This window comes from Nansenia antarctica (genome assembly GCF_963989245.1).
Source record: "Nansenia antarctica genome assembly, chromosome: 5".
In the NCBI taxonomy this organism is placed as follows: Eukaryota; Metazoa; Chordata; class Actinopteri; order Argentiniformes; family Microstomatidae; genus Nansenia; species Nansenia antarctica.
Genome location: NC_137690.1, coordinates 12,602,864 through 12,614,909, shown reverse-complemented (window position 1 = coordinate 12,614,909; position 12,046 = coordinate 12,602,864). Strand labels below are relative to the sequence as shown.

Below are 12,046 nucleotides of genomic sequence, written 5' to 3'. Positions count from 1 at the left end.
TGTCCTTTGAGACTATTGTTATGCATTGAAAATCGTACTGAGAGTGACCGAGATGGAAAGTAATGAGACATAATGTGTGTGTGTGTGTGTGGGGGGGGGGGGGGGGTAGCCAAATGACTATGTCTTGTGCTTAATATTACCTGGATCTGCAAGTCCTGTGGTTTCTAGAAGTATGTAGTCAAACTTCCCTTTCTTCTGCATTAGGTTTTCTATGGCGATCAAGCCATTGTCCCTGTGGAGAGAATGCCCATTGAGATTGGTATGCGGTAGGTAATACATTAATCAATTTAAAATGCGACATTTCAATAGAAAATGCAATATTACAAATAAATAATTAGAGGGGCGTTATGTTGGCAATACAGCAAGCATTGTATATGAACTGTCATGAATGAGATGTATTTTCACTACGTTCATAGAAACTGTAGTAGGAAATCAATTAATTAATTAATCAATTATCAAGGAAGTCTCTTGGTGTTAGTTAGTTGCATTTCAATAATTGCTAATTGCTATAGTTGCTAATTGTTGTTGCTTATACTAATATTTGCCAATGCCTTCCCCTGACAACATAACCGTATCCACTAGGGGTGTAACGGATCACGGATAATCCGTGATCCGTTCGGATCGCCCTCCACGGTTCGGAACGCATGTGTACCGCGGATCAATAGCAAAATCGTTTTTTTTTTCTTTTTTTTTTTCCTAACACCAGGGGAGCCACCCCTCCTAAATGTCGTTGTTTGGTACCTGTACTGTAGCAATGACAATAAAGACCATTCATTCATTCAAATGTAACCGGTAGAAAAACAATCATGTGCGCTTTATTCTCACTCTCTGCATGCATACTGAGTTGACAACAACATTCATTCACTCATCTCTGTCCCACTTATATCACGTCATATCACCCGCTAAGCAGCCTGGGTGATTGTGTAAACACACAAAAAAAGTACTCTGTTACGTACTCACTCCACGTGAAGCTGGGAATCCACAGCAACAAGTATCATGGCGAGTGCTACGTTGGCGAACTGGAAAGGCCTCCCTCGTCATGTAAATCACATGTATGGGAGCACTTTGGCTTCCCTGTTACTTATAATAATGATGGAAGGAGGGAGGTCGATAAGAAAGTTACGGTGTGTAGGCATATATATGTTGTTATATATAGATGTTATATATATATGTGATATATATATCAGTTTTGACATCTTGAATGTTGTTTTTTTGTTTCACACATTAAAAGTGGTGTTTTTACAGAATTCAAGGAAAATGTTGTTTTTATTTAAAAAAATATATGTTTTGTGTTGATCCGAAAAATGATCCGATCCGTGACTCAAAATCCGTGACACGATCCGATCCGTGAGTTAGGTGATCCGTTACACCCCCACTCAAAGTTAATGCCTAATACTGCCTAACTACCACGCAAGTTGTTATTCACGTAACTCTCAGTAACGTATCTTGCAATTCAACTCTTACGCAAGGTATCTTTAGTTTTTGACATATGTTACAGCACCACAGGTGGTCAAACGCTAGATAATACGTGCACACAGACTGTATTTCCTAGGAGAAACTATCCCCCAGAACATATTCCATTGGAAACTACGTTGCTTTTTAGACCACTGAAATGCACGCTTGGTATACGTACTTGACAGAGCAGCAGAGGCAGCCGTTCCTGAGCTCCAGCCATTCCTCATAGAGCTCTCCTTCCTGGCTGACGGCTAGAGACTTCTCAATAGCGCTGCCTACAGGATAAACAAGGAACTGCAATCACAACAACCTAGACCAGTGTTCTTCAACCTTGATACTGGAGAATGGCTGGTTGCCACCATCATGATTTAGACCAATACTTTTTCCGGATTGGGGTACTACATACAAAATACTTACTGTATACTGTATGAGTATGTGCTTCACATTTCATGTCTGTGATATTGTATTTTTTCTTGTTTGTTTGTTGTATGTTGACTCTTGTGTAGGGCTGTACTGTAATTTCCAGCATCTCTTAATAATACATGTAACTTTGCCGCTCTCTAGTGGAAGCTTGTGTGTACTGCAAGAATATTCACTTCATCTGGGATACAGACGGATCAGTGAGGAACTGCTGACATGACAAGCCAAACACAGACCGTGTCTCTCCAAACAACAAATACCTTCTCCAAATTCATTGAGTATGACAGCGATTCTCTTATTGTGTTGCTCAGTTAAGATGTAGTTTAACAATGTTGTCTTCCCAGCACCTGTAAGAATGAGATAACCATTATTAGTTGTCATATACCTTATGTCCCATATGAAGCAGCCAGGCTCATATGAAGTCAACATCTAAGTGCTGTACAGGATTAGAAGCACACACACTCTGTGAGCCAGGACCACGGTTAGTGCTTGGTGGTGGTGGTGACCATTCATTTGAATCCATCCAATAAATGAACAATACTATGGTAACTCTAAACTTTGATAATGTCCCGTCTATCATACACGCTGTGTTCCATCTTTGGTGGAGTGATACATTGCTGTCCAATGTCCAACATCCATTTTAATATGCACTTTCTTTCACCGACATTACATCAGCATTGACAACAATGATATCCCAGTTAAAATCTAAAATATATATATTTTAATATACATCATCAGCATTTCGTGAGCTCAGAATGATAAGGTTCTATCTCCGTTTAGGGTAGTTCAGAGATATTGAGCGTCAAAGTTTTGACATTCCATTATGTTTTTGTGTGATGGAACCTTTGTATTTTATGAATTACTAACTCAAAAATGTCAACATTTTAAAAATAACACCACACAGGCATTAATAAACACCTAATGGATCAGATTATGTAAAAAAAAAACTCAATTTTGACAAAAATGGAGATAGAAGAACCTTATAATTCTAACGTGACGATTTATATATTATATCAGCAGAGGCTGTCAGTCAAATGAACTGTCATACATACCCAGGTAGCCGGTGATGATGGTCACAGGTATCTTGGGTGGATTCTTCTCGATGGGGACCAACTCTGGACAGTCATCCTCCTCGTCAACCAACACTTCATCCATGGTGATCTGTCAGTGGATGCAGAGACAAGACAAAAAAGGCTACGTTTAACTAGCTACCTGTCAATGTCAGCCACATCATTCTGTGCGAAACCTTCATATACAATCAAACCAACACAGCCAGTCATGTCTGGAAAGGTAGGTAATAACAGACTCGTACAGGGAGACTTTACATCTCCAACATGAGACCTGAAACAGAAACCTGGCGAACTAAACTGCTGGAAAACAGTCCCACAAACGGAAATGACAACTGTCAAATCTGATTAAGCATATGCGTATCCAAGGGGACAAAATCATTAGGCAATCAAGCCTAAACGTTAGTTACCTGATTTTAAAATGGATTCCTCGATGATTCCATTGATGTTTGTGTCATGTGCTCCTGTCGGATTTATCTGTGTCGCAGTGTACAATGTTCCGACTGAGAGCAGCGTGATGCCCGGATTCGAATACATGGTTCCGCTTACAAAATTAGAAAGATCTGACATATCCCGAAACACATTATTACCAGTAGGTGGGTACAAAATCAATAATAATAATGCTAAATATGATCATTAGATTAAAATTTAAAAAAGGATCTACATCACTACGACTCTTCAGTCTAAAAGAAGGGGACCCCCTTTTCGAAAACCAATCCTGTATCAACAACATGCACTGTAACTGCCTCACATTGTACATTTATCATTTTATAACACCTTTATTGCTCATTTCTTAGTTCCTACAGTAGTAGACGCGGGACTAATCTGCCACTCCAATATTCCGCACGTAATTAATTATCAGATTTAATTAATTAATTAATTAATTAATTAATACCTTGCAAGCGAAGCGCCAAAGTATAATAAAACATGTCATACAACTTTTAATCGTCAACTTGTATTCATAGCTTTCAGTCACGTGGTTTCTTCCCTAGCAACCACCAACATGACGGGCAAAAAGTATCATAGCAACATCGCTCAACATGGCGAGTGGACGCAATTTACCGGCTGCCTACTATTTAGACCACGAGCTCACCCATGAAGAACTATCAAGATACACGGAAAAGCTACACATATTGGGCACTTGCGACCCATATTTAGCCCCCGTGGCTGTGTTTGAACCACTAAATGCCGCTAAGTCCCTGCCTGATCTCGTGTTCGGTGACATCTGGATCTATCTGGTGGAGAATCCATCCCCATACACCGCAGCCAGCATGAAGGCTTTTAAAAGCACCGAAAGCTACAAATATTTCCACTCTGGTTGGGTAACTAATGCTGGCGTGTGGAAAGTGAAGAATTTCTTCATCGTCAAAGCCAAGGTGAGTGACGTTAAATTAGCCAATGCTATCGGTATGCTAGCTAACGTTACCTTACGGTCAGTGGTAAGCTAGCTCTAGCCTCTTGTCAAAGCGAAGGTTGCCTTTGGTTATGCTACGTTGTCTAATCTAACGTTACACAGCTAAATTACTCTCTTGTGCTAGATAGCTCTAATTTTGGTAGATAGTTACGTTGATCACAGATGTTTACAGCTGGTGACAGGGCTGACATTGATGAAATGAAATCTAAACAAAACCTCTGTCCGTGTCAGGTGAACCATTCCTACTGCCTCAATGATCCACCACTGACAGCATGGGTTGCTGTGGAAAAGGACGGATTAATCCGATTTGGTCACTGTGTCTGCATGGCAGGATTAGGAGAAGTTTGCTCCCACATAGGTGCCATAACCTATGCCCTGCTTGCAGCTGTGAACAGGTATGATTTGATTTGATTCAACAAATGCATTATACATCACAGTAAAGTCATTTGTTAGGGACGTCACGACAAAGTTCGGGACTTATTTCCAGTGTGGTTCGCTTTACTACATCCAATTACATGCAGGCTAGATGGCACTGCATGCACTGAAAAGGCCTGCAGCTGGATTGAGCCCAGTATGGCATCCTTGAAACCAGCTGACTTGTATGCTGAAGCGAGCCAGATAAGGTTTACAAAGGTCCAGCGAAAGAGAGAAGCTGCTGGCTGGGGTGACCTCCCCCCAGCAAAGATACCACCTCCAACCCCTGATGAATGTACAGCATTCTACAGCATGCTGCATGCAACTGAAGACAGGGAGAATAAACCAGTGAAAAGCCGCATCCTGTCTGTTGTCCCTGGCCATGCCACCAGATTCAGCCCCTCTTAAGTAGTAAAGCAGCCTACGAGATATGTTTTGAGTGTTCATTTCAGTTTTTTTTTTTCTGTTCATTTTTGATTTGTGTTCATTTCAATAGTTCATTTTTATTTTGATATTTGAATGTGTTAATACGCTAGTAGCTAGTCAATTATATGTTAATGTGTTCATATGCTAGCGAGTCAATATGCCACCTAGCGACGTATTGTGACATTACAAGACATATATACATGCATTTCATTGTTGTATTTTATTTTCTCTTTTAACCCAGTTCTCACGGGTTGGTTCAAGGAATAAAGCCCCGTTTTTTAAACAAGATTTAGTGCCTCGCGTTTATTACTGGAGGGAGCTACATACACTATCTGCTTGAACAGCACTAACGCAACTTTGGTTTGTGGGCAAAGCTGTTAATGCCCTTAATACACTATACATTTCAAATATGTGCCACACATCATATTCTGTTATGCAGTGTGCATTTCTATAGCCCTTCCATGCGCTATTGGAATATTGGAGTATAGACGCCCTGACAGCCATTCTGCTGGCTGTGAATCAACCCTGCTCTGATTCACGCAACCCTTGTTCTGATCATAATTATCTGCTATTGGACAATTTAGTATTGGTATTCACGTTAGCATCAATATTGTTCTCAGATCTGTTTTTGATTGGGAGTGAAAGCCAATGTTTGGGGTTTGCCTTGAGATGAAGAATAAGCTCTGCTTAGGCTACACAATCAGTTCTGCTCTGCTTCAACCAAGCTCTGGTCCTGATAGCCATCTGCCACTTACAACTGAGGCCTATGGTCTTGATGCTCATTCAAGCATTGTTTTCAGACAGGTTTAATTGGGTAATACCCAATGTTTTATAAACTATCCCAACCATTGGTTTAGTTTAACACCCATCCCAATAACACAATGGCAACAACTCATCAAGAGCAGAACATTACAGCTCACCTTCACATGATAGCTATTTCTATTGCTGTGATAATAATTTCCCAGGACTGTGTTAATGGCTTCCAACATGTTTTTGGGGGGTGTGTGTGTGTGTGTCTGTATGTGCCTTACCACGTGCTGGAAAGAAGACAGGTAATCTGCTGCAATATTTTGTAGTGAGCTCACTTGTTCATGACGAGTGTTTTCGAATTACAGAGCAGACAATGAGAGAAGCCATTTAATTAATTTGAGCGTGGCCAAAGACCTTCAATTTAAGTTCACCACGGGACAGACATTTCAAAGTATTGAAGAGGGAATAGAGTCCCAGTTCTGCGGTTTGGTTTGAGTCATGCAGAATCATTTATATAATTTCAGTTCTGCTTTTTGAAAAAAGCCTGTGGTTTGGTTTCCTTGGCTACATTTCACTTTACTTTGAGTAAGTCACACATAGAGGACTTCGCCCCCGAGGTAAAGAGACGGACGGACGGACGCCTTTGTCCTTTGAGATCAGAAGAAACAGCTGCATCATGTGTCTGTTAGGCCTGTGGAACAATTCCACATTTTGCTGTACAATTAATTGTCTCTGAAATAATTGCGATTAACGATAGAATTGCTTCACGGTTATGTGACCCAGATAATGTAATAACACAGCAACCTTAAACAATGCTTCTTTATTATTTTTGGACATAAAATGTAAAAATACAGAACAAATATGTATCTATCAGCTGTCTAGCTAACGCCATGTTCTTTGTTGTTAGCTAGTTAGCTAGCTAGCGTGTTGGAGCACAGCACAGTCAAGATTGCCAATTATTTCATAATTGTTACAGGCCTAGTGTCTGTGTCAGGGTTTATCTGAAGAAGACATCTCTGTGTGCACTACAGGGGGAGAGAGTGGGGTTTAGGTGGTGACCTGTCTCTGAAGGACTGCCTTGTCTCTGAGACACGGTGCAGGTCTTACCCAGGGGGAACCCCTCAGGAACACTGGGTTCTCATGGCCCTGGGCGAGAGACAACTTCTACAGTCCACCCCTGATACATACAAAGTGCAGGGTAGTTCATAAGTCCAGAATCAAAAGCATTCTTTACTTTCTCCTAATGATCTGATTTGGTGCACACATTCACAATTGTGACAGCAACTGGTGAAACTGGGAACAAGTCAGTAGCCGATTTAATGTTCAGACTTTTATTCAGAAAAATGTAAATAAATGTCAGTGTTGTTGAAAATCAATGATACACTCGCTAGTCAATTAAAACAGCTTGTTTTCTGAGCCTGCAAACAACGTAAAGTGGTGTTATAGTTGACTAGGTAGTAGTGGGGATTACTCACTGAATCCATTGCATTGCAATATGTTGGCTTGACTAGCGAGTGTGTCATTGGTTTTCAACAATTTATTAAACATTTTCAGAAGGGGGGGTGGGCAGGGCAGCGTCCGTGTTGGAGGGCTCAAAAAAGTACTGTTTGAGGTGGGCCTATGGTAGGTCCTTCTGCAGGGCTGTGGGAGGGCCTCCCCATCCAAGCATAAGGGGGGGGGGGGGGGCTGCTGACATTGGTACCCAGGACATTGGGGGGGGGACCTGAGAGTGTGTGTACACTGGGTAGCTGGAGATTCAAATACTGGGGAGGGGGTAAGGTACTGTTTAAGGTGGGTCATTCAAATGCTGGAGATCAAAAATGTGTAGTAAATGAAACGACTAGTTAGTGAAATCAAAGTCCCATGTTGCAAACTGAATCGATTTGAAGAAACATAAAGGCTGACACACGTCAATCATGGCTTTTCCCCCCAAATAATAATGGGAAACTTTGGGTAGAGTCTGTATCTGTTTCCATCGCATTATTTGTGCTTTTTCCGAATAACATATTCATATTCGGGCACATCCCTAGTATGGCTACACTTAAAAAGTTCAGTGGCCTTTTGCATAATTCAATTCTGGCTAGGAACTACAACTGCAGAACCAGTATTGTCTATTATTTGACTTTTGATCCGTCTGTAAACACCTGTAACAGTACACTGTGTATTTACTTTCTGTATACCTATAAAACTCATACTAAATCCACACTTTCCTTCCTTGCCTTAACTTGAAGTAGCTCTAAATCTACCGCACCATTTGTTCTAGTACCCACACAGGTTGTAGGCCACACCACCGTCGGGCAGAACATTCCCAGGTCTCTTGCTGCTCCGTCTCCTGTCCAGCCAAAACGTGATTTTACTGTTCCCTCCCATTCCCAGCAGGCCTGCACTTTTTTGGTTGGGTGATTATCTCTGTGCCCTCTCAAATTCATCCAATATTGGCTCTGAGCTGCATTCTGCGTAAACTCAGCGGCGTTTCCCCAGCTTCAACTTGTGTGGCACTGCACATGTGATGTTCCTATGCACAATCTGAGGACCCAGGCCTGGATCACATATTCTCCAAGCACAGTTTTTGCTGCCGATCCATATTCTACACTCCCATAGTCCAGCCTTGACCTAAATAGCCTAATGTATTCTAATAATGCTACATCAGCCCCCCAGTCCAACCCTACAAGGCATCTCATCACATTTACAACTTTTTTTGCGCTCATCCACAATATTTGTTATGTGTTCCCCTCCATGTTAATCTGGAGTCAAAATTATCAAACGAGTATTTCCTCTACTGGAAAGCAGGCAGACGTTCAACTAACTTCAATGTTAAGAAATGGTATGGTCCAAGATTCTTCCAGGCATGAATATGGGAAATATATTGTAATATTTACGATTACAGGTAAGAAGGATAAATAAAAGTTTTGACCCCCCCCCCCCGACCTGTTGTTTTTATCTCTTTTGGGGGGAGTCATTAGGGGGGTCAGACCCCCTCCCCAATCCGAACCATGCAACACGCTGTTGGCTAATATAATGCCAATGCATCTTGGTAATAAAGAAGGCTTCATAAACCTGCGCCCATTTACATTTACATTACATTTAAGGCATTTAGCAGACGTCTTTGTCCAAAGCGACTTACAACAATAATCTAAAAAATATAATACAAGTTTTAAAACTTTAAAACTCGGTCAGGATAAAACATCAGGAGCATATATATGTACATTAAAACATGGGATATAAAACCTGAAAAATAAAGTGCAATATAAAAACAACTGACAGGAGGAAGGGGAAGAGGTGCGACAGTCTTAAGACGGGAGGCAGGATATGTCGCACGCACGTAAATAAGTGTCGCGGGAATATACATTCACACAGATATTAATTTCGCAAGCGCGGAAGTCAGTTACTGCAGGGAGTGATCCAGTCCAGTCCTGCTGCCACCGGTGTCCAGTTTGTTATCCAGCGTGGAAGTAGTACGGTAATAACATAACAAGTGTCACTACTGATTTAGGCGAAACGAGCATTCGTAGTTATTCTTTGACCTTGCTTCTTTGACTAGGCCTATCTTATTCCTAAAAGAAGGAGAATAGCGGTAAGTAGAAACATCATTTTCGATCAGTTTTATTGTCTCAGTTTGTCACTTAAAGTAATCTGAGGCTACTCGGTATTGATTAATGTCGCTTGTGTCGCAATCATTCATTCATTCATTGAAACTTTGTATCCACGAACATTAATTCCGATGATCTGTTCACTGGTGTTAAATAATCTGACCACCAATGGCAGTGAGAAGAAAGTGAAAAGAAGCAAACCTAACTGGTACAAAGTTAAACATGACACATTTCATCACATTTTAAAGCATGATTAATTTCTAAATTAGTTTCAAAATAACAAAACAAGGAAAAGGTCCTTGTGCAAAAGCTTGAGACCCTGTCAGCTATTAGGCTACTGTAACTCCTCCTCGGGCAACTGCTTGCAAATGCTTCCTGTAACAACAGGATAATATTAATATTATTGCAGCAGGGGATTTTGGCACATTTGTTTTCGGCCGCTACCCACACGGTTAGCTGTCTTGCTCATTCCACAAATGCATGATCCTTATAAATGTACCTCGTTGTAAAGGTGACTAATCAGGCTTTCCAACGATATAAAATACAATACCAATTGGTATTACATTTCTTTTGAGGAGTTTCTTTTTTATTTGGTGTCACCCCTGAGTCATGAAGTCTGATTTTCGGCTAAGGCTGAAGTGGTTCTCTCATTTGCATGTCACCATGGCTTGAGATTAGATTATATTAATTTATTTTATTTTATTTATCTATTGTAGACTGTATCCATGGAAGACCCAGGCACCGCATGCAGTCTATCTGAGTAAGTTTTTGCATTTGAAGTTTGATAATATTCTACACCCAGGTAGGTACACCCAAGAAAGACTCAAAAGTGATGATTGTTGAAAGTCAGCTTTTTTATACAGAATATTGTATACTACCTTTTTCATGATACTAACTAGATTTGATGAAGTGGAAAGAAGAACATCCATTATATGATATTGTAAGCATGTTGGGTTCTACTTCAATACTACAATAGTCAATTCTTAATTCTTGTTGAGAACTACTGCATACATTGGTTACATGCTTTGAAGTGCATTTCAGTTATCTAGTCTCAAATTAATTCATTTTTATTTTCTTACATGAATTCGTTTACTTCACTGAATGGATTTAACAGAATTCCCTAACCTTTTAATGTAACAGAATTCTCATGTTTACTTTTGTTTTTTCCCAAGCTCTGGACATGTGGTAGGAAGCCCTGTATCGGATCTTCAGAGTATCAATCTTTCAGTGGAAAAGAGCTTATCTGTACCAGAAACTAGCCCTGAGCAAGTCTCTTCCCATGTAATCCCTATCTGCCTTTGTGATAATGCCTCTGATCTCTATCCACTATGGCAAGCCCTAGGTTTTAAAGCAAGGCAGGAAGGCAGGAGTGAGGAAGTTGTAGAGGATGGAGGAAGGAGATTGGAGAGTGTTGATGAGCTGAACATTGAGACAGGTGAAAATGAACAGGGGAGGGAAGGAGATGAGCTGGTTTTTGATATGGAGAATGTGAGTGACAAAGTTTGTGAGGCTCTCAGACAGGATGATAGTCTTGACCCAGAGGAAGAGGAGATGATGAATGAGAAGGAGTTTGTAGATGAAGAGACTGGGATGAAAGATGAGATGAACAAGGGGACACAGAAGGAGGAGGATAGTGCTAGGCCAAGAGCTACAAAGGGGGAAAAGGATGGTGAGGAAGGGGTAGAGGATGGCGAGGGGGCAGTTGAGGGAGGAGAAGAAGATGGAGAGAGGGCAGTTGAGGGAGGAGAAGAGGATGGAGAGAGGGCTGTTGAGGGAGGAGAAGAGGATGGAGAGAGGGCTGTTGAGGGAGGAGAAGAGGATGGTGAGAGGGCTGTTGAGGGAGGAGAAGAGGATGGAGAGAGGGCTGTTGAGGGAGGAGAAGAGGATGGCGAGAGGGCTGTTGAGGGAGGAGAAGAGGATGGAGAGAGGGCTGTTGAGGGAGGAGAAGAGGATGGAGAGAGGGCTGTTGAGGGAGGAGAAGAGGATGGAGAGAGGGCTGTTGAGGGAGGAGAAGAGGATGGTGAGAGGGCAGTTGAGGGAGGAGGAGAGGATGGAGAGAGGGCTGTTGAGAGAGGAGAAGAGGATGGTGAGAGGGCTGTTGAGAGAGGAGAAGAGGATGGAGAGAGGGCTGTTGAGGGAGGAGAAGAGGATGGAGAGAGGGCTGTTGAGAGAGGAGAAGAGGATGGAGAGAGGGCTGTTGAGGGAGGAGAAGAGGATGGAGAGAGGGCTGTTGAGCGAGGAGAAGAGGATGGAGAGAGGGCTGTTGAGGGAGGAGAAGAGGATGGAGAGAGGGCTGTTGAGGGAGGAGAAGAGGATGGAGAGAGGGCAGTTGAGGGAGGAGAAGAGGATGGAGAGAGGGCTGTTGAGGGAGGAGAAGAGGATGGAGAGAGGGCTGTTGAGGGAGGAGAAGAGGATGGAGAGAGGGCTGTTGAGGGAGGAGAAGAGGATGGAGAGAGGGCTGTTGAGCGAGGAGAAGAGGATGGAGAGAGGGCTGTTGAGGGAGGAGAAGA

General features: G+C 41.9%; 1 protein-coding gene across 1 annotated transcript in view; it reads right to left on the bottom strand.

The window, feature by feature from the left end:
- The window catches only part of cbwd (COBW domain containing), a 14,877-nt gene extending 11,470 nt beyond the window's left edge, over positions 1–3,407 (bottom strand). Inside the window, exons 1-5 of the mRNA XM_080530567.1 lie at positions 3,353–3,407; positions 2,928–3,036; positions 2,136–2,222; positions 1,634–1,730; positions 141–232 (exon numbers count right to left, since the gene is read on the bottom strand). Of these exons, the coding sequence (XP_080386693.1) occupies positions 141–232; positions 1,634–1,730; positions 2,136–2,222; positions 2,928–3,030 (379 nt within the window). The 5' untranslated portion in view covers positions 3,031–3,036; positions 3,353–3,407. The remainder of the gene's footprint in view (positions 1–140; positions 233–1,633; positions 1,731–2,135; positions 2,223–2,927; positions 3,037–3,352) is intronic.
- Positions 3,408–12,046: the final 8,639 nt, after the last annotated feature.